Genomic DNA, 25,318 nt, shown 5'->3' on the forward strand with positions numbered 1-25,318 from the left:
CTAGGCACACTAAAGTGATTTCCAAATTATGAAATCACTTTTCACCAAAGCTAAAAAGTAATGACTCTGAAGCAATTCTGAAACATCATGGGTCAGCAAGTCTACCCTTCACTATATATCCTAGCATATGTGGACCAGAAGACGTTTCCAGTAATGTCTGTGGCAACATTGTTGTAAGAGGTAACATTTGCAACTTACTAAGTGTTCTCAAGTAGGAAAATGAAAAAAATCCTTCTGGTATATTTATACAATTAAATATTAATCACTGTATTAGCAGTAAAAATAAGTGAGCTAAAACTTCATTTTTTTGAGACTTACACCTAAGTCTCAAAAAACCATGATAAAATAATTGTGGTGTGTGTGTGTGTATATATATATATATATATAGATATATAGATATATAGAGAGAGAGTGAGAGAGTATAATAGCATTTATTAAAAATTTTATAACATGCAAAACTATAATATGGGTTATTTTAGGAAACTATACAAAAGATTACTTCATACATTATTTAATAAATATATAAGGCCGGGCACAGTGGCTCATGCCTGTAATCCCAGCACTTTGGGAGGCCAAGGCTGGAGAATCACCTGAGGTCAGGAGTTCAAGACCAGCCTGGCCAACATGGTGAAACCTCGTCTCTATTAAAACTACAAAAATTAGCCGGGTGTGGTAGCACACGCCTGTAATCCCAGCTACTTGGGAGGCTGAGGCAGGAGAATCGCTTGAACTCAGGAGGCAGAGGTTACAGTGAGCCGAGATTGCACCACTGCACTCCAGCCTGGGCAACAGAGCGAGACTCCATCTCAAAAAAGAGTAAGAGAAACCATGCAAACATAGTGTGTGGGGGTAGTCTCTGCACCACCATCGCATCCCTGTTGCACCCTGCCACACTCTGCTCTGTGTCCTGGGAGGATGACCTCTAGGGATGGCATTAAAGAGCAAACCTGCCCTGTGGCTCCCTGTTGGGCTCTACCAATGGGAAACATTTGAAAGGAAGTACAGGGGAGGGAGACGAGGGCAGCTCCCTACTGGGTTGCAATGCACTAGCTGCACTCATTGGCCAAATACAATAGTTCCCTTCTCTTCAGCTCTCTCTCTCCATGTTCTGGAAACTTACTCCCTCCCTTCACCCTTCAAGTCTTGGAGGGTACCATGCAAACCCCAGGGCAATTCACCACTCCTCATTGACTTCCATCCACCCTGCTCAGCCTTCGTAAATTACTCATTAAATATGACTGAAACAATTCCTTTAAAGTCTCTCTTTTTTTTTTTTTTAAGATGGAGTCTTGCTCTGTCACCCAAGCCAGAGTACGGTGACATGATCCCAGCTTACTGCAACCTCCGCCTCCCGGGTTCAAGAGATTCTCCTGCCTCAGCTCCCTGAGTAGCTGGGATTAGAGGCATGTGCCACCATGCCCCAGCTAATTTTTTTGTATTTTTAGTAGAGACAAGGTTTTGCCATGTTGGCCAAGCTGGTCTGGAATTCCTGACCTCAAGTGATCCACCTGCCTCGGCCTCCCAAAGTGCTGGGATTATAGGCATGAGCCACCGCGCCTGGTCTAAACTCTCTTTCAAAGCTTCTTCTATATGGGCCACCTGTTTCCTGTTGGGACCATGACCAATAGACATGTGATCCACAGTTGAAAAAACAGAAAAAGATTTTGATTGAGAACTGGGACTCCACAGAATAGCAACATGAATTCTACTTTTTGTCTTTCATGGTCTTTACCTGTGCTATTCAATACGGTAGTCACAAGCCACATAGGGCTCTTTAATTATAAAGTAATGAAATAAAAATTTTAGTTCCTCAGTCACACATTTTGCTCTCACTTTGAACAGCGTAAATAGACCACATCCATTGTCACAGAAAGTTCCACTGGCCAGCAGGCCACCCAACAAACTCCTCCACGACAAACATAAAGATTATTTCTACCTTTGGCTCTATGTTATCATCACAAGTGCAGCCGAGGTCAAAATCAGACTGAAGGTACATAATCCCTGGATAACTGGGTCTGGTAACTTCCTCTGGCATGGTTGGCCTAAAGGTATTAGTACGCAGAAGATGATTCAGACTTCCATGGGTCCCATTATTAGGAGCCGGCTTCAATCCCAGGAGATCTAATGAAAAGTAAGAAAAAGAGGCAGGTGCTTCTTACATGTTCTTGATGAGATATGGTAAGATTTAAAACCCTTCACCTTCTATGTATCTGAACACTCTGAACACAAATCGGAATTGGACAAAACCAAATTTAGATGGCAGGCACCTCCTCATTACCTCCTGAACCATTCTGGACTGACTATATCTTTCCATAGCTTTCTGAAATAGCCATGTTCATTGTTTAACCATTTAATAGAATCCCAGAAAGAAAGAGTGAAGGAACTAGGCTTTGATTAACTATTGCCTGTATCTGTGGTAGTTACAATCCAAGGACTATCAGTGTCAGTATCACTGCTTTTCTGCACGTCTCTGGGACTGTTTAACTCCATGTTTTGAAATGAGACTTATAATCATATTAAGTAACTAGAAGTGTGCCCTCTAATGACTCCACAGAAGTGTGGGGACATGAGGAGGCTTTGGCCCCATCTCCTGAAGCGGCACTGAGCAATGAACAGGCTGATTTCATAGCAAGTGAATGGTTGCCAAGTGTTTATTCAGTAATTTGCTTGAGCTCAGAAGCAGGACAGGGGAGAGTTAGCAGCCAAGATGGGAAAAGAACCCAGGAGACCCGACTTGCAGACTCCCCCTCTAACCACCAGACTGGCACTCCCTTACTAAATAGGAAAAGTTGTCCTCATTCAGCAACTAGAAGCTCAAGGAAGAAAAATAATTAAGAGCACATAAATAGCTGGCCAGGATGCAAGCTGGCAACATTTTAACTGGGTTGTAGTGCGAGAGATGGAGGTGGGAGAGGGCTCTGTGCAGAACTCTTGCTTCATCAGGTCTCTGACCAGTGGTGTCAAACTGTAATGCTATGTTAGACCAGCCACAGGCTGCCAACAGCAACACCGTGAAAACACCCCATTAGTCAACTGTTGAAGGAAGACAAAGAAGCCTTAGAAGGGGATAATATTCTGTCTTTGAACCAATGGGCAAATTATAAGTTTTTGTGGAGAAGAGAAGGTGATCCCAGAAAATAGACACCTCATTTCTTTCTCTGACATTGAGAAAGGTCATATACTAACTAAAGATTGTTTCAATGGTTTTGATTAAATGAGCGACTTACCACACATGACATTGTAAAGTTCAATGTTTTCAAATGGAGGTACTTTAGTCTTATATTTAAATGATGGGCCATAACCTACAAAAACAGTCTTCCGAAAGAAAAGAAAAACAAAAACAGTTAGGCATTGTTAGGTAGGAACCCTTCCTCTATTTATGTCACACCACTGTTACCTATCCTTTCAAAGAATCACTAAAACTAAATTTCAATTCACAGTTCTGCCATCATACCTGCATGCTGTTGACCTTGTTATCAAATCCATGGTCTCCCTGGAAAAAACATTTTCCTGATGGTTTCTTATAAACATCCAAAGGTTTCCTAAATTAAAACAATGTTATGATCAGTTAGGATTTCTCATGAAGTTACTCTGATAAAAAGATAACTTCAGGGTACAAAGAATCTCTAAGAAGGGGCTTTTGAAAGTCTATTTGTCTCTGTTTTAATGGCATCATTCTTGTGATGATTAAAAGAAGACGTCGTTCATTTCTCCAAGTGACTTTTCTATGACAGTCATTGGAGGATAAATGGGGACCTGTGAACAGAAGTCACGATGCCCTCCTTGAACCTTGTGCTTACACCAAGCAGGGCACTTGTCCAAAGTCACGGTCTGCCCACCTAGGTGCTTCACTAGCTCTGAGACTGTAAGATTCTCAACTTTAGGACCATGTTTGTCTGGTTCACTTCTGTGTACCCCTCCCTAGGCTCAGTGTCAAGGCATGGTAGGCACTTAAAAAATATGTGATGTCTCACCTATTATATACCCATAATAATTTAAAATTTAAAATAAAATAAATATGTCTAAGCAATGAATAGAGATCTGTATTCTATAAAAATGTCTGCATGCAAATCTATCTGTCAATATACAATACAACTAGAGTATAACTGAGCAGCCAACTTAACAGTAATCGTGACATATCTAACAAAGCATGGCCTCACCTAGATCATATCTCTATTTAGAAATAAAAAAAACAAACAGAAATATTGCTCTCTAGACATCAAGACCATCTGACCTTTCCTTTTGTGACAGAAGACACCTTTTGCAAAAGTATCATGTGACCCTTTTCCAAAATAACTTTCATGTTTATTTAATACAAATATTTCCTAAGTACCTATGGGTACACAGCACTGAAAGTGCTTCGGGAAAACAAAAAAATCTAACATACGGGTCTCCACCTTTGGAATAATAAGGGCTTGGGATAAGACATATTATCCCAACATATGATACCTCAACAATGCAAGAAGAGTTACATTTAACAGATGCATTGTTAACCAACATGCCTGGTTTTGGGCTACACTAATTTGCCCAACTGACCTCATCTTTCCCTTAACTTCTACTCAGCTCCCATGTTTTTGCCATATGAACCTACTACCTGCACCAGTGTGACCCCTTCCAAGCTGCCCCATACATAGAAGGTCCTTCGGGGAACATACTCAGCCAATTAATTTCAGTCACATCCCTGTAAATTCTCCATAAGGATTCCCCCGTAACTTTTTTTATTATTATTATACTTTAAGTTCTGGGGTATATGTACAGGTTTTTTACATAGGTATGCACATGCCATGGTGGTTTGCTGCATCCATCACCCCATCATCTGCATTAGGTATTTTTCCTAATGCTATCCCTTCCCTAGCCCCCTACCCCCTGCTATCCCTCCCCTAGCCCCCACAACCCACTGACAGGCCCCAGTGTGTGATGTTCCCCTCCCTGTGTCCATATGTTCTCGTTGTTCAACATCCACTTATGAGTGAGAACATGCGGTGTTTGGTTTTCTGTTCTGTGTCAGTTTGCTGAGAATGATGGTTTCCAGCTTTATCCATGTCCCTGCAAAGGATATGAACTCATCCTTTTTTGTGGCTGCATAGTATTCCATGGTGTATATGTGTCATATTTTCTTTATCTAGTCTATCATTGATGGACATTTGGGTTGGCTTAAGTCTTTGCTATTGTGAACGGTGCTGCAATAAACATATGTGTACATGTGTCTTTATAATTAGAATTTATAATCCTTTGGGTATACCCAGTAATGGGATTATTGGGTCAAATGGTATTTCTATTTTTAGATCCTTGAGGAATCGCCACACTGTCTTCCACAATGGTCAAGCTAATTTACACTCCACCAACAGTGTAAAAGCATTCCTATTTCTCCACATCCTCTCCAGCATCTGTTGTCTCCTAATTTTTCACTGAACACCATTCTAACGGATGTGAGATGGCATCTCAATGTGGTTTTGATTTGCATTTCTTTAATGATCAGTGATGTTGAGCTTTTTTCATATGTTTGTTGACTGCATAAATGTCTTCTTTTGAGAAGTATCTGTTCATATCCTTCACCCACTTTTTGATGGGGTTCTTTTTTCTTATAAATTTGTAAAGATTTCAATAATTCCTATTCTTCAAACATCTTTCTTCATAATCACACATATTTAACTCTAAGTACACCCCAGAAAATTACAGTACAATATTTATATATTTGTCATATGTATCTCTCTAAATGTTCCATACTCATACAAGTTTCTAGATGACCAACATTTTCTCATTATCTTCTCTCTCGCAAACTCATACCTAGCTAGAGTGCATTTGGCAGTTGTTCAATTATTGAGATAGATAATTCACAGCAATTTTCTTAAGTAGAAAGTTGGGGCAAGAGTGAATGGGAAACAGCTACTTCCAGGTCTGTATGAAAATGGATAAATCCTTAATAATTAACTCTTTGGAAGTGGTTAGAGCCTCCAGACATGTCCTAGACCACATTCAAAAGCAAGGAACCTTCTCTTCGACATCAGAGTCTTGTAGTTTAATAGAAGGCAAACATAGGGAATATTTAAAGCGACGTTAAAAATGCCCACAATAACAGAGTTTTTAATATTAACAACATTTTCTAAAGTCCACTATAACTAGGTGTGGTGGCTCACGCCTATAATCCCAACACTTTGGGAGGCTGAGGCGGGCAGATCACCTGAGGTCAGGAGTTCAAAACCAGCATGACCAACATGTAGAAACCCATCTCTACTAAAAATACAAAAAATTAGCTGGGCGTGGTGGTGTATGCTTATAATCCCAACTACTCGGGAGGCTGAGGCAAGAGAATTGCTTGAACCTGGGAGGCGAAGGTTGCAGTAAGCCAAGATTGTGCCATTCCACTGCAGCCTTGGCATGAAGAGCAAAACTCCGTGTCAAAAATAAATAAATAAATAAATAAAATAAATCAAGTCCACTATGAATATTGCTGCAGGCAAAGTCTCATCAACTGAGATCAAATCAGCCCAATGTGCTAGGGCAAGGTCTCATTTATGCTTTTGACTTAAGCAGTAAGAATAGAGATTAGAATGTAAATTCAAAAAATGAAAGACACACACATACACACACACACACAGATGCACTGACAGACTACAAAGAGGCACCGCGATGCCGAGACCCAGAACGTAGAGATATATTGTCTCAGCACTGATTGTTTATGCAGCCCACAAAATCTTTGGAAACAGGGAGATTTCCAACTGATATTTCTTTTAGCGATGACTAAGTCTGATAAAATATTTCCAGTTGCCAAAGAGGTGGTTGTGGAAATGAGAAACAGAAACAGCCCATCAGACACTTACCTTGCCACATGCCATCTGCGATCCACCAGTAAATGGATATCCTCAATTCTTCTGTTGTTGGCGTAGTGCAAACGTTTGGGAAGGTGCTGTTTCAAGTAAGGCTTAAAGTGCTGATCTGGTTTTTTACACTGAAATAGAAATGGAAAAAGACTTTAGATGGAATGTCTTTTAAAAATTTTCTTACAAATTCTCTCTCTAGAAAGTTGAAGGAGATTTTAAGCCTAACAGAAGGTTAGTGAAAAAATAAAATTTATTTCCATCAAATAATGCACACTGAAAACAAATAGATGCAAAGGAGATTAAATAACTTTGGAGATGGGTGAGACCATCGCTAAGAGCAATTCACACTCCAAGACCTTTCCCGACTCCTTCAAGTCAAGCGGTTTGGGGTGGGGTGTTGGTGGGCAAGGAGGAGTGCCTGGGTTCAGGCTTATCTGATTAGATGCTGTTATGCTATTGAGGTCTCTGACTAGCTTCCGGAACAATAGAGCAGAGTGGGTGGGCAGCTCTGGTTCAGAGAAAATAAAGATTTGTTTAATCATGAATGAATACTTTTCAGTTCTAATGGAAGGATCAAATATTCTCTTTGTATCATTGCCAAGACCATTAGGGAGCCTGCAGCTGACCACAGGCCAGAAGTTTTGAAAGCTCTTAAGGAAACAAATATACAGGATGGCAGGGCAGTGAGGAAAATGTTCCTCCCGCCCCCGGGGGAGGCACACACAGGAGGGAGGCTGCTCCAGGTGCAGAGGCCTACGGAGGGCAGAGAAGGGACAACTTGCAACACTTACCGTGAGATTGGCAATAATGGCTTTGGGGTCATCTGTTCAAAGAGAGGAGAAAGATTTCAAAAGAAATCACAATCATTACCAAGAGAAATCACTTTTGAAGCAAGATACTCAATTCTTCTTCCATCCCACAGAAGACTATCACTGTAGTGTTTTGTTTGAAAGATACATAAATGTGTGTGGGTATTTAACATTTCAGTCATTGATATGCAGCTAAACAAGTGGAACAAATCCCATAGTAAACTTCCCTGCTAGGTCCAGCTCTGCTCTTCTGGAGGGAATTCCTCCTTCCATAGCACCAGGATACTGCCGGGTAAATTGCTTCTTGTTTTAAGTTCTCCCTAATGGTTCCTCTTGATACATAGTTTATTTGCAGTTTGACCTCAGGAACTAAACTGGGCATTTGGGGCTTTTAATGTAACTTCTTATTTATCTGCAGATCTTTGAAAGAAGTCTTCACCCACTTTAAGATGAAACTTCTAATCCATTGAGTTATTTTTCTGAAAGGGAGTTTTGTTTCCCTAGTTACATTCTAGGTGTAATTACATAGGTAGCTGCACCTCTCCAGCCATAGACACACACGTGCAGGCACCTCCTTTATTTTCAATAGCAGCAAGTAAAAGATTTTAGTCAATACTCTGAACTAACTAAAAGCAAAACTATGTAAATGATGGCTGTGCATAAACTGTGGACAGGATTGTATTATCCGATGCTCCCCTTTTGGGCGGCATGTGGGGAGAAAGAGGAGATTGTAGGTTGCTTGGATTTTGCGTTGTTTTCAGGAAGTTTGCTTCAGTATGTTATTACAGAATCAGCAGAAAAGGAAAGCTGTGTTCAGAAGAGATAGCTGCTATCATGAGGCAGCCCTCCCTGGCATATAAATGCCAGTAGAGCAGGCCTTATCTGTATCACATGCTGCTGCATCCCTGGGCCTGTGCAGAGTAGACACTCAATACACATTTTTTAACGAACGTTTGTTCATATTTGCGAAAAATACATGAATAAACTTGCCTGGGGGTATAACTATACAGACTCCAAAGACTATTTTCAGAATCTTCGTTCTAGAACTAGCAATCTAAAGCTAAAATGTGGATTCTATTGACCTTAATTGCATCTCTTACTACAAAGCAAGCAATAATGTAATAATAATAACCTAAATAGATTCCATACTGTGTGCCTGTCTCTCTATAAGAGCTTTGCAGGCACCTTCTCTCCAGTCAATCACAATAACCCTGGGAGGTAAATGCTGTTCAAATCCTCACTAAGCCAATAGGTTTTCAGAAGGAGGAGTTGGCATTCCGGCACCCAAGCAATCTGATTGAGCAAGCCAGGCCTCATACATCATATTCCTCAAAGGGATGAAACAAAGTTCATGGTCTTTGAAAATAGAGAGAAGTAAATAGCATGCACTCAGATTAAGTCCCAGAGAATTACTAGGAAATATCCAATGCCTGAGTTCATGTTGGGAACATCAATCCTTCAATTCTGAAGTACTCAGTCTTTTCAGGCTAACAGTCCTCATTTTGTGTGAAGCAAGGGCCATGGTTCAGCTAATCTGGGTTTAAATCTCATATCTGCAACTTACTAACCATCATCCTCAAAGCTAGTTCCTTCACCCGCTCTGAGCCTTGATTTCTACAGTCTATAAAAGGTATAATGATACTTACCACACAATGCTATTAAAAGGATTAAATAAGATTGTGAGTGTGTGTCCACGTGCGTCTGTGTGTGTGTATCTGAAATACTGGTACGACATCATCATCATATTCAACCTTTATATAGCTTTGATTATGTGCTAAGCCCTGATCTACGTTATGTAAACACAATCTCTTATTTAATCTTCCGAACAACCCTTACAGTGCAGACGAGGAAGCAGAGGTACAGGGCACTCATGTGGTGACTACCTAGCAGAGTTGAGATATGAACCCAGACATCTGTGCCTGTCACCACCCCATGCTACTGTCTACCACAAAATGAAACCACATTGGAAAGTGTTTTTGTAAAATACAAAACTCTTCATCATTGATGGTTACGATTTCATGGGCCACTGGAAAATTTTTTTTTTCTCCACTAAACCAACCTCCCCATTACATGTACTAATGTCAGAAATACCATTAAAAATAGAGAAAATCTTTTTTTGCTTAGCCCTAAACTGCAAATACTAAAATCGAGGGGTGCCGTAATGACTGCGTCCAATCTATGCGAGGGCAGGAAAGGGAGGACACAGGGACAGGAAAGGTCATGGAGGAGAGAGGGCAGAAACACCCACGTTTTGTTTATTTCACAACATTGCCTGGAGCTGACCTTGGAACAGTTCCATTTGTGTTGACTCAGGAACATAATTAGGGAAAAATTTAATTTTCCAAAGCTGTAAGCTTGGTGTCAATGGTTTCTTATTCCCAAGGCTAAAAACTCTAAATAATTTTTTTTCAAAGTACAGCATACGCCCAGGAAAGCTATGGACTTCTCAAAAGCTAGGTAGACAGCACCTAAAAATCTTAGTCCGCAAATTAAGTTTGTATCAGTGGTAGATCATAACCTAAACATGTAAAACATAAGTGACAAGATTATTCCTTTTTATTTCTAATCTTTCAGAACAGCTGCTACTTCCCAAGGGCTTAATATTTTTTCCTCCTAGCTTCTACCAATCACTTTTACAAACAGAATGAGCTTCGTTCCACAAGGCTCCTAAAAACCCTCACAGTCCAAATGTGGTTCTGCCAACCCTTACGTAGACCCTCTAGTTCCAGCTATAAAGGACCAGCCTGAACTTCTTATTGAAAAAATTCCTTCTCTTATAAACAGAAGTTTGTGGTCATTAACACGCTTCAAACTAAGTACAATTTCCACATGATAAGAATAAGAAATATTTATATATTGCTATATACTTATATTATTATATTAATATTTATATAATGCTGCTATGTGCCAGGAACCATCCTAAGCAATGCAAAGATTAATTTCTACAGATCACTGCTAGCATCTATCATCCCAATTTTTCAAATGAAAAAACTGAGGCTTAGAGTTTAAATGACTTATTCAAGGTCATTCAGCTAAGCAGTAGCAGAGCTAGAATTTTTACCTGAGTATTTCAGCTTTAGAAAATGAGCCGTCACCTATTCCATTGTATTACCACTCTAACCACTTAATATTTTAAGAATCAACTTACATTTAGCATTATTGCTAAATTTGGATCGAATTCTTCCTAGAGTTCCAGGCACTAAAGTAATATCATCCACATTAGTTAGGTAATTACTCAAGAACTCAGTTCTGTCACACGTGACATCTTCCATTCCTATGGGGAGGGAAAAAAACAGTATTTTCAAGCAATATTAAAATGAAAATCTTAACACAGACACTAAATAGCATCCAGGCATCTCTTTACTTAGTTTTTAATAACTTGATGAGAAGAGCTCTGACTTTTGAGATTTTTGTATTTGACTTTAAATGTTTTAATGTTTCTCTGTCTAATCTTTTCTCTAGACTTTTACTTAGCCATAGCATCTTGCAAGCACTAGAAGGCTGAAAATGCATTACCTCAATTACACTTTAAGTCATTCAGCCAGAACAGCAAGACAAAGGAAGTCACCAAGATTTAAAAAACAACAACAAAAACACAATTAGACAGCCTTCATGAAAAGGATCTATTCTTTAAAAAAACAAAACAAAACAAAAGAAACCCTAGATTGCTTCAAACTCTTCCCAGCGAGGGGTAGTATAAATGGAATATACAGTTCTGTGTCTCTTTTACAAAATGTCAGTTTTCAATTCTCTAATATATCTCCTGTCTTGAGTACATAATCACCAGTCCTCACTGTCTCCACTGGTGGCCTTGGATGTTACTGACAAAACAATACTGGCAACAAGAAATGAGAAGGAAAAATGTCAATTCCAATGACCACCCAAACTGAAAAACAAAATAACATTGGAAACAAGTTGTAAACAATGTAATTAGTCAGAACTGAAAGCTAGCAACTAAAGCACGAGAAGGTTCTAGGTAGGGAGTTTTTTTAAACAACAAATATTTCTCCTCCATCCCAAGATTTGTTGCCTGTCCCCATTAAGAAAAATTCTTTTATCAAAATGCTTTTATTTAAAACATTGTTGTAAACTCAAATCTTAGCAATATAGACTATGGAGGCTGCTAGAGACTTTATTGAAATGCATGAGATGACCTAGAATGATGGAGAAGTTTTAATATATTGCTCAGTATAATTCAACATATGAATATTCCCTAACAGGGAAAATAATCCTGTTGAAGAATACTCATATATTCACATCCTGTAAAGGATGCTGTAAGGTTTTAAAGTAAGGAAATACAAGCAGAGTAGCCCAGATCTGGTAAAATTCAAATTATCACCTCCTGGGATCCCAGATTCAAAACCTTCCCTTCTTCAATACAAATTGGAATGAAAAGCAAGAAAAAACACATAGCATAAGGATTATATATCTTATACTTTAACAGTTAAACCCTTAGGAAGAAAAAATAAAGCAATGAACAGCTATGTTTTAGCACCATGTTAGCCCAGAAAGGGTAAGTCCCCAAATACATATTAATAGAAGGATGAAAGAATCTCCCATTTCTTATATTTCTAGGAAGTCCCTTATGCCACCCCAACTGTGAACAACCTCCCTTGCTTTCAAAGTCCATCAGGCACCGTGCTAAGTGCTCCTCAAGTGTCATCAGCCTTTACTCTGCAGACCAACTTCGTGGAGGGGTGTTAAATGTTCTCGCCTGAGAGATGAGGAAACTGAGACTCGCAGAGGCCACAAAAGGTATATAGTGTCATATAGCTGTTAAGTGACACCGTGCAATTTGAACTCCCATAAAATTCATTCCAACTCCAAAGACCATGCCCTAAAACACTAGACCATACCACCTTTTAAAAAAGAGGTGCTGTATACTTTGGGAGGCCAAGGCGGGCAGATCACCTGAGGTCAGCAGTTCAAGACCAGCCTGGCCAACATGGTGAAACTCCGTCTCTATTGAAAATACAAAAAGTAGCCAGACATGGTGGCATTGCCTGTAATCCCAGCTACTCAGGAGGCTGAAACAGGAGAATAACTTGAACCAGGGTGGCGGAGGTTGCAGTGAGCCGAGATTGTACTATTTTACTCCAGTCTGGGCAACGAGAGTGAAACTCCATCTCAAAAACAAAAAAGAAAGAAAAAAACAGAGGTGCTGTAGTTGTCCCAAACCAAATGGATGTATTCATCTTGGAAGCCTGCACACTGACAAGCCAAAGTTTTAACCTATCCATGACCTTTACAATGCCTCAGCACATGACTCATTGGGACCCTTCTACTTAGATGTCTGACTCCAGCATATGAGCAAATGCTCTTGAACACCTCTGGGCAACTTAAATTGAATCAGCTTTAACATATGCTCCAACTTCTCTGACCTGTCTGTAGCTCTCCACCAGGCCAAACACATGGGGCATGAGTTTGCTAAGGGTTACATTTAGCCCACTCAGAGAAAAAAATTAATCCCTTTAGCTTTTTTCCCCCTAATTTCTTATAGATCTTATAGGACATTCTAGAAACACCTTCAGGACCAGAGCTAGGGAAGTCTTCCTGCCATTCTTAACAGAACTGCCAAAAGCCAATTTTCATCCTCCAAACTCCACTAGAAGGGAGAAGCTCCAAATTCCAAGGCTACTATTTCAATCTAATATTTCCGGAATGCAGGAGACACTCTCTAGAACTCAGTCTGCGTGTCTCTGAGCCCCTTCCTCCTGCCCAGCTCTATAGTCACATAATGTTTATGATGCTCTTGATCTTAAAGAAGTGGTCATAAATTTTTCTACTTCATAAAGTGATTTAGAAAAACAACTTCCTATAACGCTTCTGCCTCTCTTTATCAGCCCTTTGAATTACAGCAGGGCCTTCTCCTTTGGGCTTTGACTTCCTTCAGTGGATTCGGGGAAACCATTTGATTACACGCCACTTCTTTGACAAGAATCCTATGTCTCTGCTCCTTTATCATATTTAGATGTATTTTTTAACTATATAAACTCTGTGGGCTCCTTTTGGCGATGTGGCTGGCAGGGATAGAGGATTATCACCTGATATGTCACATTCACAGAAGCAGCTATTTATATCACAAGGAAACTGTCTGTATCGCTTTAATAAGAGACAGATTTTTGTAGAAAGCCCTTTCCTGTAAAGAATAAAAAAATATATAGGAAGTCTCAGCTTTTGATCAAAATGAACCCAGGGATCTCTCAGGTCATCTCATGCTTTTGAATCATGGCCTGATTTCTTTCCCCATCTTAAAGAAAAGGGGAAGGAGGGTAAGAATAGAATCTTGGCTTCTAAGGGCAAGAATTCTTTTCCTCAATATGATCAGAAACATTATGTATCTATCCTATTAGCAAAGAAAAAACAAAGCTTTACCATGGTCTCCGACAAAGATGACATTGACACACCGATGCAGTTTTAGTTGTTTCAGTCCATCCATTAATTGCCCTACAGTTTTGTCAATTTCCCTCAGAGGATTTGTCATCTGGGAAAAAGAAGCAAGTTAGTCCCCACAGGGTTTTCTTTCTTTCCCTTTCAATCTCTCATAGATCTTCTACCCCTAGAACATTTTGGAAAGAAAACTTCCGGCCCAGAGGCAGAGCTTTGTCTGGGGAGATTGGCCTGCCATTGCATTCTTAATGGAAATCTGATCTAAGAATGTTATATATGCTTTCTTTTGAGAGAATTAAAACCTCTCCTCATCCAATCCCTTTAAAGATTCTTTGATATAAAAATGTCAAAAATATTGTTAATGAAAATTCTTAAGAGATAAAATGGACTTTCTAAAATGTGACAGCATCCTAGAAATCCAAGAGTTTGGAGAGTGAACAGAAAGTCAAACAGACAGTTCCCTAAGTAAAATCACATTAGATTTCGAACCATGGCAATAAGATAGACATTAAGTGAATCAAAAGCTGTTCTGAGGTTTAAATCATAACCTTCCACTGGATAATAAATGAGAATATCATGAATACAATGAGATCCATCTTGTTCTAAGTAATTTCATTGTTGGATTCTGCAAGCAATGGATTCTTAGTAGAAGAACCTATTCTAAGAAACAAGTTATTGCTTCTCACTTTAGTTCTTTTAAAGCTGATTTTGAGTGAAATAAGAATCTATAAGAGTCCTAACTTAAACAGAAGTGAACCTGAGTTTGTTCTAAAATGTTTCTTCTTTAACAAAATATGAAAACTCAATTCTTTTCTGAAGACCATTTCCAAAGCCTAAAAAACAGTATCCATCTCTCATTTTCTTACTTCAAATGGAAGTTTCTAACAGCATGAACGTTTTCACATACTAAAACCTTTCCATCCCCCTTTCATCTTTAACTGTGCAATGGAAAGATTTTTAAGAAACATCTCATCAGACAAAGAATAGAAAGATAGAGGAAGCATATTTAGATGAATTTTATAGCTTAGCTAACAATCACATACATACATCCAAGATGATTAAGATAAGCACAAAAGGGATGTGAGTATCACTTTTACTCAGACACATACTATTATCTTCCACTAGCATCTTCTCAGATGAATCAAGACCTTTTCTCCTATCGTTTCACCAGGGAAATCAGGTGTAAACTTTTTTTTCATGATGACAGTCAGTATCTCAAATCCTATCCCAAGGAGGAAGTCATGATAGAGTTTCAGAAAGAGATGTGCCATAAAGAGATTAACAGGTGTGAAACAAAGTGGTATTTGCTTCTGAGAAAACCATGCTCTCCTGAAGGATCTCTGTCTAGATAAAGAAATACCAAATGCACAAGAGGTTTTAATCTTTGGCAATGATTTATTTTCCTCTACTCAGCAGGATGACCCAGATAAAATCCAGAACCTACTTCTTAGGGATCAGTTCAGAGAATAACAGATAAGATACTGCTTCAGAAGCATTCAAAGGTTTTAGGAAAAGTAGCAACTGATAGGCTCTTCTGAACATACTGAGAAGAGTAGTGGAAATGGCATACAACTCTATCTGCCCATTAATTTCTCTTTCCTTCTGTCTCAGCTCTTTCCTTCTCTACAACCTACACCTTTTCTGATCACTGAAGGCACAGACTCCTAATCTAAGCCAACTTCCTATTGAGTTCTAATCCACACTGTCTTTGAGAATACCCCCTTTTACCTTGCAGGGTTGTTCTCAAGAACCAGGGCCACAGACCATGTGACTGATCCTGTGAATAAGTGCAAACAAAACCAATCTTAACAGTCACTCCAGCCTAAATGTTAATACTAGTTTTGGGGCAACGAACTTAAAAAAGGAAAATACGTCTTTTTTTCCTGTTATGTTGAGAATTCAGGTAGTCTTCATATCAGTGTTAATCTCTGAAGCACCACATTCTTCTGGACTCAAAGCCAAGGTCAATGCACCAGAGTTTTTCTAAAACTTAGCCAAGTTTCCAACCAAGGCACTGAAGGCAACCTTCAACTCAGACCTGCCCGCCACAAAGCTTTGGAACGGTAGATAAACTTACTTTGTCCTGACGAGTTTCCGCAGCATAATGATCCATCCTATGTATTTTTCTTCTTCTTTTCTTTGGAGGAGCAACTGGTCTTTCCTGTCTCCTCTTAGGGACAACTTTCCTCTTAGGTCTCTTAGCCGGAGTAAAGGGTGAGCCATAACTACTCTCCTGTACTGGCGGATAGAGATGTCTGGACTCAGAAGTCGTCTGTCCCTCTGGGTCAGATGTAAAGCTTACACTTTCCCATCTGGGATCAGCAGAGTCTCAGTTAGAATAACTAAGGCTCCTTAAGTGAGAAAAAATTGGAATAAGGGATGGATGATTCGAGGAACTCTATGGAGAGAAGCCTCTTAAATTGATGTTGATGCTGTTGTCACAGATTCTTTGCTGAGAACAAGAATCCAATTTAAGAAAATCTAGTCACATGGGTTTCTTTTCGCTGATATTTTTGGATATACAGGAAGGTGACATTAGAGAAGCTCTGTATTCCCTAACTCCTGCATTAGGGAGAGACTGGTCTTTGGTTATGAAAAGCTCTCCACTTATAAAGAACTAATTTAAAACTAGGCCAAATACTAGCCACTTGGACATTTCAAGGTGACAATGAGGTTCATGTGAGTGATTCCATTCAGAATCTGACAGGTATCTATCTGTTCACACCAGCAAGTATGTCAAAGCAACTGTCACCTTCATTGGCAAGGATCAAGGATGGAATGAAACATAAATAATAAGTAAGCCTCCTTAATCATCAATGTACTCCCACAAATCAGAACTTTCAGCAGGAGAAAGAACTCATTGACAATGGAGGTTTTCTGTATAGAGAAACTCTAAGCCAAAATCTCGTTTAAAATTAGATAAAATCTTAAAGATCATCAAAAAGTCATCTCTTTTTTTATCTTCGTATATACAGATCAAGAAAGAGTCTACTCATGCTCTTGCTATAAGAAACCTGCTTTTCAGGGGAGTTGCACGCTATGGGTTTTGTTCTGAAAATCCAGAGAGCAGTAAAGTTGACACATAAACTGAAGATAACCTTTTGGGATTTCCAAATGCTGGACGAAAAACAGGCCCCTGATTTGCTGATGGTGCAAAGGTGAATTAAAGCAGCAAGCCTTGCTGTTTACCTCACTGACTTCTCTTGGGAGGACTGTCCTGAGAGCCATTCAGATGCAGGAGGGGGCGGGAAGAGGAACAATGTTAGTGTATCCAAGAAGGGGGACATCTGCCATGCGATTTCACCGGTTCCAGGGCAAGCCACGGCAAAGGCACTTCTGCTTCTGACTCATCCACTCTCTCCGCTGGAGCGATCAAAAGACACAGCCCCGAAGACTTTGGTTTTGTCTGTTTGTTTTTTAATGCTCCTACTTTGAGGCAAATCTCCATGAGAAAAGCAGCAAAAGGAAAAGAGGATTTTCCCTTTCATGGTCACTGAATACATTCTGCTAGCGATCAAATCGGCCCATCAAACTCTATGCCATTTGCAAGAGACCTCAACATTCCAAAGGCTCCAAAGGTGAGCCCTTCCGATTGCAGCAGGTTAGAAGAGCAGAAGAGTAGGGTTTAGTCAAACTGGGTTTTCATCCAGTGATTATATTGCATGTATTTCCTTCTTCAAATGTTAGAGGTAGATGAAAGCTAAGTTTTCACTGACCAGCCATACTTTAGCCTGAATTTAGAAATTTTAGCCTGAGGTTATTAAGAGGATGGGAGGTAGAGGTGCAGATTTCTCTGCTTTTCAGGATACTTTGCCGTCTGAAGGTAGGAACTAGCCAGCCAAAGCTCTGCCTCTAGGCCCGGAAGAGCAGCCGAACAGGGGGTCACAGAGAAAGCATAGAAGGTCGAAAAGAAAAAGATTGCGCCAATAATCAAAAGCAAGCATATCTTTGAACATTCACCATTACACTCTGAAACCAGGAGCAATACAACATTTCTTGAAGCTATTAGCTCAATGTTTGGTCATCTCATTTAATAGCTTTTGAGAATCATCCTGAAAAAATGTTTACTCAAATATTTAGCAAATAAAGCATAAATTTCAACTGACTTCATCTTAGCATACCATATAGCATTTTGCTACTTAAAATCCTTTCCATGAAATTTCAAATGAGTTGTTTTCTTATATGTAAAACATATGTTACTAATTTTTAAATTATCTTTCAACTAGTATGTTATAATCTTTTCATGTATAATAAATGTAAATAATGACATATAGGTAAGCATATAGGACACATAGGTATATAAACCAATTAGCCTACAATAGAAGAGGGGTTTTGCTGACTTGCTTTGGTTTCATGTTTTTAAAGTATAAACTATTTTGTTTTTCTTTCAGTTAAAATAAGATTCCTAGAACCAGATGAGAAATAATTGAAATCTGAAAATATCCCTTGCCTTATGAAAAGAAAATGACCAGGTTGTCAGGTTGCCAATACTGAAGATAAACTCCAACGTATCCAATTAAGAGTTTACCCAGTAGACATATGAGAAAACCCTAGTTGCAAGAAGTAGTAATACTGAAAATACATCACATGAATACTTTCAACTCTTAATGCAAAGGGACTGTTAAAAAAAAAAAATCTCTGTTTATATATTTATGAGCAACCCTGAGCATAGAAAATTATTGTAGCAAATTAAAGCATCCTATATCATGCTTCATTGATTCTCTACTCAGTACTTTCAAAAAAACTTGTTTCTTAATTAAAACACATATACATATGCTTTCATGTATGTAATTATAACTGAACTATACATATTAGAAATCCAAAGATGTTTATTGATAAGGAACAGTTATCGTTAAGTCACGTAACTTTAAAGGTTTGAGCTATACCTCATCTGTATTATTAAAAGCCAACTTTTGCCATAAAGAAAATGTTCTGTATAATTCGAACATAGTTATTAACTGACCACTTTGTTTCTCTCCTGGACTGAAGGAGGGTTAAATGGTTCCATGGAAGGGACTGTGGTCTGGAAGTCCAAAGTTCTGTGGTTCTATCTTCAAGTTCTCCACTTAGCAACCAAGCAAAGGTACCGGAGTCCTGCTTTTAAAAGAATGGCTATACCAATCCCTGTTTTGCCTACCCCACAGGTTCTCTGAGGGGATGTTATTACCCAAGAGGTCAAACTTTTAAGTAGGGAACATGGAACTGCTTAGGTGTTTTGTTTTGTTTTGCTAACATGTTGATAAAATGTGATTCCTTTTGTTCCCTTTAGGTTAATCTCAAAGAAAGTCATCCTAAAGATAAAACATCCATTCTTGCTTTGGTGTCCTCTATTTATTTATTTATTTATTTAGAGACGGAGTTGCACTCTTCTTGCCCAGGTTGGAGTGCAATGGTGCGATCTCAGCTCACTGCAACCTCCGCCTCCCGGGTTCAAGCGATTCTCCTGCCTCAGTCTCCTGAGTAGCTGGGATTACAGCCATGCGCGCCACCACGCCTGACTAATTTTTTTGTGTTTTTAGTAGAGATGGGGTTTTACCACATTGGTCAGACTGGTCTCAAACTGCTTTGGTGTTCTTAACCGGCATCATGTATGCAGATGTTTATCTCATTTTATCATTTGTGCTTCACAATCATACAAGACGGGTTAAATTTCAAAGGGATGGAAAAAGAGCATCTAACTTATGACTTCAGTGATTTAAGACAAACTAAGAATGGTTTCACGTAGCTATTAGTTACTAGTGCTTAAATAAATCACCACTGAATTAGTGTCAAAACATTCAGAAACAGTTATGACTCCTTGGTCACATGCTACAATTTCTTCAAAAATACTTAAACCAAGATATGTTTATCTGTATCTCTAATTCATCTGAAAACAATGAACTTATTTATAGTCAGCAGTGTGCTGTGGGATACTAGGCTACTTAAATATTTAAAAATTGTAAATTTGTAAATTTGCAAATTTACAAGAGTTTAGATTTGCAGACTCCATCATATTTTTTAATATCTGTGCTTAATGAAATGTGGGGACATTTCTAACCATTCCTTTCCCACCTTCTGAATTTGAAATTATACTGGATGATGCTATCTTACAGATTGTCTTCCATGATGATGGCTGAGTGTTTGATAAAAAATGTCACCCTCAGCTGGGCGCAGTGGCTCATGCCTGTAATCCCAGCACTGTGGGAGGCCAAGGCAGGTGGATCACCTGAGGCATCTGAGGTCAGGAGTTCAAGACCAGCCTGGCCAACGTGGCGGAACTCATCTCTACTAAAATAACAAAAATTAGCCAGGCATGGTGGTGTGTGTCTGTAATCCCAGCTACTCGGGAGGCTGAGACAGAAGAATCGCTTGAACTTGGGAGGTGGAAGCTGCAGTGATCCAAGACCACATCACTGCACTCCAGCCTGAGCGACAGAACAAGACTCTGTCTCCAAAAAAAAAAAAAAAAGTCACCTTGCTCTACTAAGCAGATTCATTCAGCAGTATAGTTCTCTCGATAATTTGTCACTTTGGGGAGGGGGGATGAATACGTTCATATGTTGAGTGTGGTGACAATTTCACAGTATATAATACCTATTCCAAAATGTATTAAATTAAAAAGGGTCCATTACTATAACTTATGCCAAGTTGATTGTATTATATCCAGTAAGGTTATTGAGGCTGCTTAGCTGATTTACCCTCTCTAAACTGTCTAATCATTTTAAGGGTGCTGAAATTCATTTACAATGTTTTGTATTGCAGCTTTCATCTCAAGATTTTTTTTCCACTCCTTTCCCAAATGCCAAACCTTCCTGATCATTCATCCTCCACCTGACACCCACAAGGCTAGAATATACCCCATTTCCTGTTAACATCAAGTTTAGGATATATGAATATTTAAATATCAAAGCAATCTGAAATGAAGCCCCTGTGAGAGAAACAGGTAGGTCTACGATTTAAAAAAAATATTTTTAGTCTTATAGTTATTTGACTTTGCATAAACCTTGTAGATACAAACATTCATACAGACTTGATACAAATCCTGAAATAAGGTCAGTCGGTCAGGCAGGCCAGGGCCACAGGTTCTTCTCAGGCAGATGCTAAACCACTAACCTCAGGGCCGAAAGGGCCATATTTGTGTCCAGAGAAATCAGGTTGTTCAGAATAGAAGGCATAGACTGAAGGCCTGTAAGAAAATTGGAAGGTTCAGAATCTCCACACGTAACAAAATATATCATCTATTTTTAAAACCGCATTTTAAAAAATGTTCTCAAGTTAATTTATCCCTCAACTACTAGTTGTATTACCATGGGAAACCTTTTTCTATTGCTTCTGTGACCACCATCCCATCTGTGGTAACTGTCTGGAACCACCTTTAGGACTCAAAAGTCACAAAAGAAAACTTGAACATGCACTCGGGTCCTTGACCCTCAAGATAACAGAGGCTGGTAATTCACACGGGCTATGCAATCTGCAGCCTGAAAGAACAACTAACTCCATTACAGAGAAGCGTCTCTCATGATACTTCTGCAATCCTTGGGATGCTGCTGGTTCATTTATCAAAGCCAGAAACTCCCTTCAGCTCTGCTGGGTAGTGGACAGGATTAATAGCTGCAGTAATCCAAGTAATTAAATGGTCCTAATAACCAAAGTCTATTATATCCCTCTTAAGGAAGTAACACTTAAGGTTAAGAACCACAAAACTTTTCATTCCAAACATTGGCTGTGCTTCTATTCCACAGTCTAGTGTTTGACACAATTCTAAGCTAAGATGGAAATATCCTGAAGAAAGAAGAAAGACAGAAACAAATACCTCTCATTGTCTGGCAGGGTGAGCCACTGCAATATGGTTAATATTCTCCGCTCGTGAGGGATGACACTGGAGGGCAAAAGCAAGCAGAGCATGTCGTTAGGTTGCATTTCCACAGACTCAAGCCTGATAAGTATGTGCTCTTGCACCCAGGCCAAATGCTCTCTATTTACCACCATCTGTTTTCACTTCATCTGTAGTAAAAGGCCCTCTTTCGAGTTAGCGTTTAAACTACTATTTGCAACATATTATGTTGCTCAAACTTTTCCACAGAAGGCTGCACTGGAAACTCTGATTCACAGTCAAAATGAGGAACCTGTCTCACTAATCAGTAACTCCATTAACAAGCAGAAAGGACCTTGGCTTCAGAATCAATGCCATTTATTCTGTCAAGCCTTTAGCTGTGGCCATAAAGGGATCAGTACTTACATCCCCAGTCTGCCTCTGCCTCGCAGTGTGACCTCTCTTGACCTCTCGGCCTCAGTTTACTCATTGGTAAGATAAAGCCAACAGCAAAAGACACTGTACAGCTTGGTTGTAAGGATGAAACGAAACAAGACAAGGAAAGCGCATGTCTAGTACCTAAGACACAGTAATTTCTTTAAAACCCTATTTTTTTATTAATGATTATAATTAGTCATCATTCTGCATCTAAATAGCTGTATGACTTTAGAAACCTTATCTAACCTGAAACTTTAAGTTCTTCCTATATAAAATAATGGGTTAGGAAAGGTTTTCTTGCCATTTTCTTCCAGCCCTATAAAAATCTACCAATAACAGGCTGGGTATGGTGGCTCACGCCTGTAATCCCAGCACTTTGGGAAGCCAATGCAGGCAGATCACCTGAGGTCAGCAGTTCAAGACCAGCCTGACCAACATGGCGAAACCTAGTCTCTACTAACAATACAAAATTAGCCAGGCGTAGTGGCACATGCCTGTCATCCCAGCTACCTGGGAAGCTGAGGCAGGAGAATCGCTTGAACCCAGGAGGCAGAGGTTGCAGTGAGCCAAGATTGCGCCATTACACTCCAGCCTGGGCAACAAGAGTGAAACTGTCTCAAAAAAAAAAAAAAAAAAAAGAATAGGCACATATAATTAAGAGACTGACAAAAAGGGTATAATCTTCATCCACAATGACTTTTGTGTTTAAGTCTCTTTCCTCTGTTGAAATATAATTACCCTAAGTCTGGCACTAGCAGTAAGAGCTCTGAGGGTTCATGGCTAACGTGACGGTACTGCATCCCAGGCTGAGTTACATTAAGGTGCTCACAAGCTGAGTGATATCTTTAGTCAGGGAAAATTCACCCACTCTTTCCCAACGAGGAGCACAAAATATGTTTTTGCTCCCCCATCCAAGACCAGGCGTTAGAGGCATGTTCATGATGAATTCACACTAAAGCTTAAGTTTAATTGCAGTCAGGAAAAATTATTGTGGAACATTGGTGAGCCATTTAAACTTTTACTCTTGGTGGATATGAGCAGTGAGAGAGCCAGGATGATAAATCCTGAGGCAGGGGCTCCCATCAAGTGGTCTCTCTCCCTCCCCTTCCCCGTCACCATCCATCTCACAGGGACTTGCATTCCCCAGGCATCTTCTTTTTCTGGAGCTATCACACCGGACCAGAAAATCACGTGTACCATAAAATGAGTCCAAATTTAAACATATTCCAAGGCTACTGGATAAATGTGACCCTGTTCATTATATCCTATAATTGAATTAGAAAGAGGCAGAGCAAAGCCAGGTTAATCACTTAAGGAATTTAATTCTTCAGCCTTAGAAATCCTTTGTATCTGAGCAAAATAATTGCATATTTTGAATTCTTTCCTAACTTAAAAAAAAAAAAGTGAATGCTGGAGCCTTTTTCAGTTTACCTTATTTCACTACCTGCCTAAAAGCTGCTTTATTTTATGTAATTGGTGTTAAGCTGCAGAAATGGGCCCTAATGAACCCACTTTTAATGCTATGGGAAAACACAAACTAACAGAATCTGTGTCAAGCTCAGAATGCTCACCCTTGAATGCCCTCGTTGGATGGGGTACTTGGACAATGGTAGACAGGGAATTAAAAACACCAGCTGTGAGGCTAGAGTGCTTGGGTTTAAATCCTGACTCCAACAAATGCTGGTGATAAGACTTGACAAGTTATCTAAACTTTTCATGCTTCTAGAAAACGAGGACAATAATAGTATCCATCTTACAAAGTTATCATAAAGATGAAAAGAGAATACATGTAAAGCATTTAGAATAGTGCTGGGCACATAGAAAGGGTTTAGAAAAATGTTAGCTTTTATTGTTATTACTAAATTTATAGGTCTACAGAGATGATATATTCATTCACAAAATATTTGTTAAGGGCATATTAGGTTTAAGGCATTTGTGTACACATAAATAAAGATACTCCTACCAAAAAGACTATTATGGAGGAGTCTCCATTTTCTTTGGGGGAAAGATAAGCAAGAAGCAAGTGATTCTTATTTTGTGGACAAGTGCTGATTGTGTGTATGAGAATAAAATGAGGACTCTGGAGGTCTCAGTAGCCATCCTACCTCCGATCTTAGGTGCAACATTTAACATCTCTAGGTCTTAGTGTTCTAATATCTCTTTTTTTTTCTTTTAAGACAGAGTCTCGCTCTATTGACTAGGCTAAAGTGCAGTGGCACAATCTCAGCTCATTGTAACATCCATCTCCCAGGTTCAAGTGATTCTCCTGCCTCAGCCTCCTGAGTAGCTGGGGTTAAAGGTGCCTGCCACCACACCTGGCTAATTTTTGTATTTTTAGTAGAGACAGTTTTCACCATGTTGGTCAGGCTGGTTTTGAACTCCTGATCTCAAGTGATCCACCCACCTCGGCCTCCCAAAGTGCTGGGATTACAGGCGTGAGCCACCACACCCAGCCTCTAATCTCTTAAATGAGGAGTTGGACCAGGTTGTCTCTAAGTTTCCTAGGTGTTCTAGGTTATCCTTATGAAATAACCTCAGAGACAAAAAAGACATGGCCCTTAGCCATTAGTGTTTCAATATTCAATATTCAAATATAATAAACAGACAGCACAAATAAATCTGACCAAGAAAGAGCAGATATGCAAGCAGAAAAAGAAATGGGGTACGTGTTGCTGTCTTCACCATCACTGATCGCTGGAGAATTTATCATGAGACCAAATATATTAGACATGGTAAAAAATAAAAAGGAAAAGAAAAACTAGATGAAGTATTTAATGGTAAAGAGAAGCAAATTACCTTAAGACATATATAGCCTTTGTCTAGTCAATGTTGAAAGAGAGAATATGAATAAGAAAACAAATAGCATTTATTAGTTGTTCTCTATGTACCAAGTACCTTAATAAGCATTTTATTTTGTTTTGTTTTATTTTATTTTATTTTATTTTTTTTTATTTTTATTTATTTTTTTTTTTGAGACGGAGTTTTGCTCGTTACCCAGGCTGGAGTGCAATGGCGCGATCTCGGCTCACCGCAACCTCCGCCTCCTGGGTTCAGGCAATTCTCCTGCC

At 39.3% G+C, this 25,318-nt stretch overlaps 1 protein-coding gene across 2 annotated transcripts in view; it reads right to left on the reverse strand.

Moving 5' to 3' along the window:
• Positions 1-25,318, reverse strand: part of ENPP2 (ectonucleotide pyrophosphatase/phosphodiesterase 2) — an 82,078-nt gene that overhangs the window by 22,599 nt on the left and 34,161 nt on the right. For both annotated transcript variants that reach the window (XM_064384548.1, XM_021671266.2), the window contains exons 10-18: positions 21,813-21,878; positions 21,113-21,185; positions 14,006-14,114; positions 10,779-10,904; positions 7,613-7,644; positions 6,822-6,949; positions 3,455-3,542; positions 3,228-3,315; positions 1,937-2,121 (exon numbers count right to left, since the gene is read on the reverse strand). In XM_064384548.1, coding sequence (XP_064240618.1) covers positions 1,937-2,121; positions 3,228-3,315; positions 3,455-3,542; positions 6,822-6,949; positions 7,613-7,644; positions 10,779-10,904; positions 14,006-14,114; positions 21,113-21,185; positions 21,813-21,878 — 895 coding nt within the window. The remainder of the gene's footprint in view (positions 1-1,936; positions 2,122-3,227; positions 3,316-3,454; positions 3,543-6,821; positions 6,950-7,612; positions 7,645-10,778; positions 10,905-14,005; positions 14,115-21,112; positions 21,186-21,812; positions 21,879-25,318) is intronic.

The sequence above is a fragment of the Aotus nancymaae genome, unplaced genomic scaffold (assembly GCF_030222135.1).
Source record: "Aotus nancymaae isolate 86718 unplaced genomic scaffold, 86718_ANA_hifiasm-v0.15.2.pri h1tg000036l, whole genome shotgun sequence".
Classification (NCBI taxonomy): Eukaryota; Metazoa; Chordata; class Mammalia; order Primates; family Aotidae; genus Aotus; species Aotus nancymaae.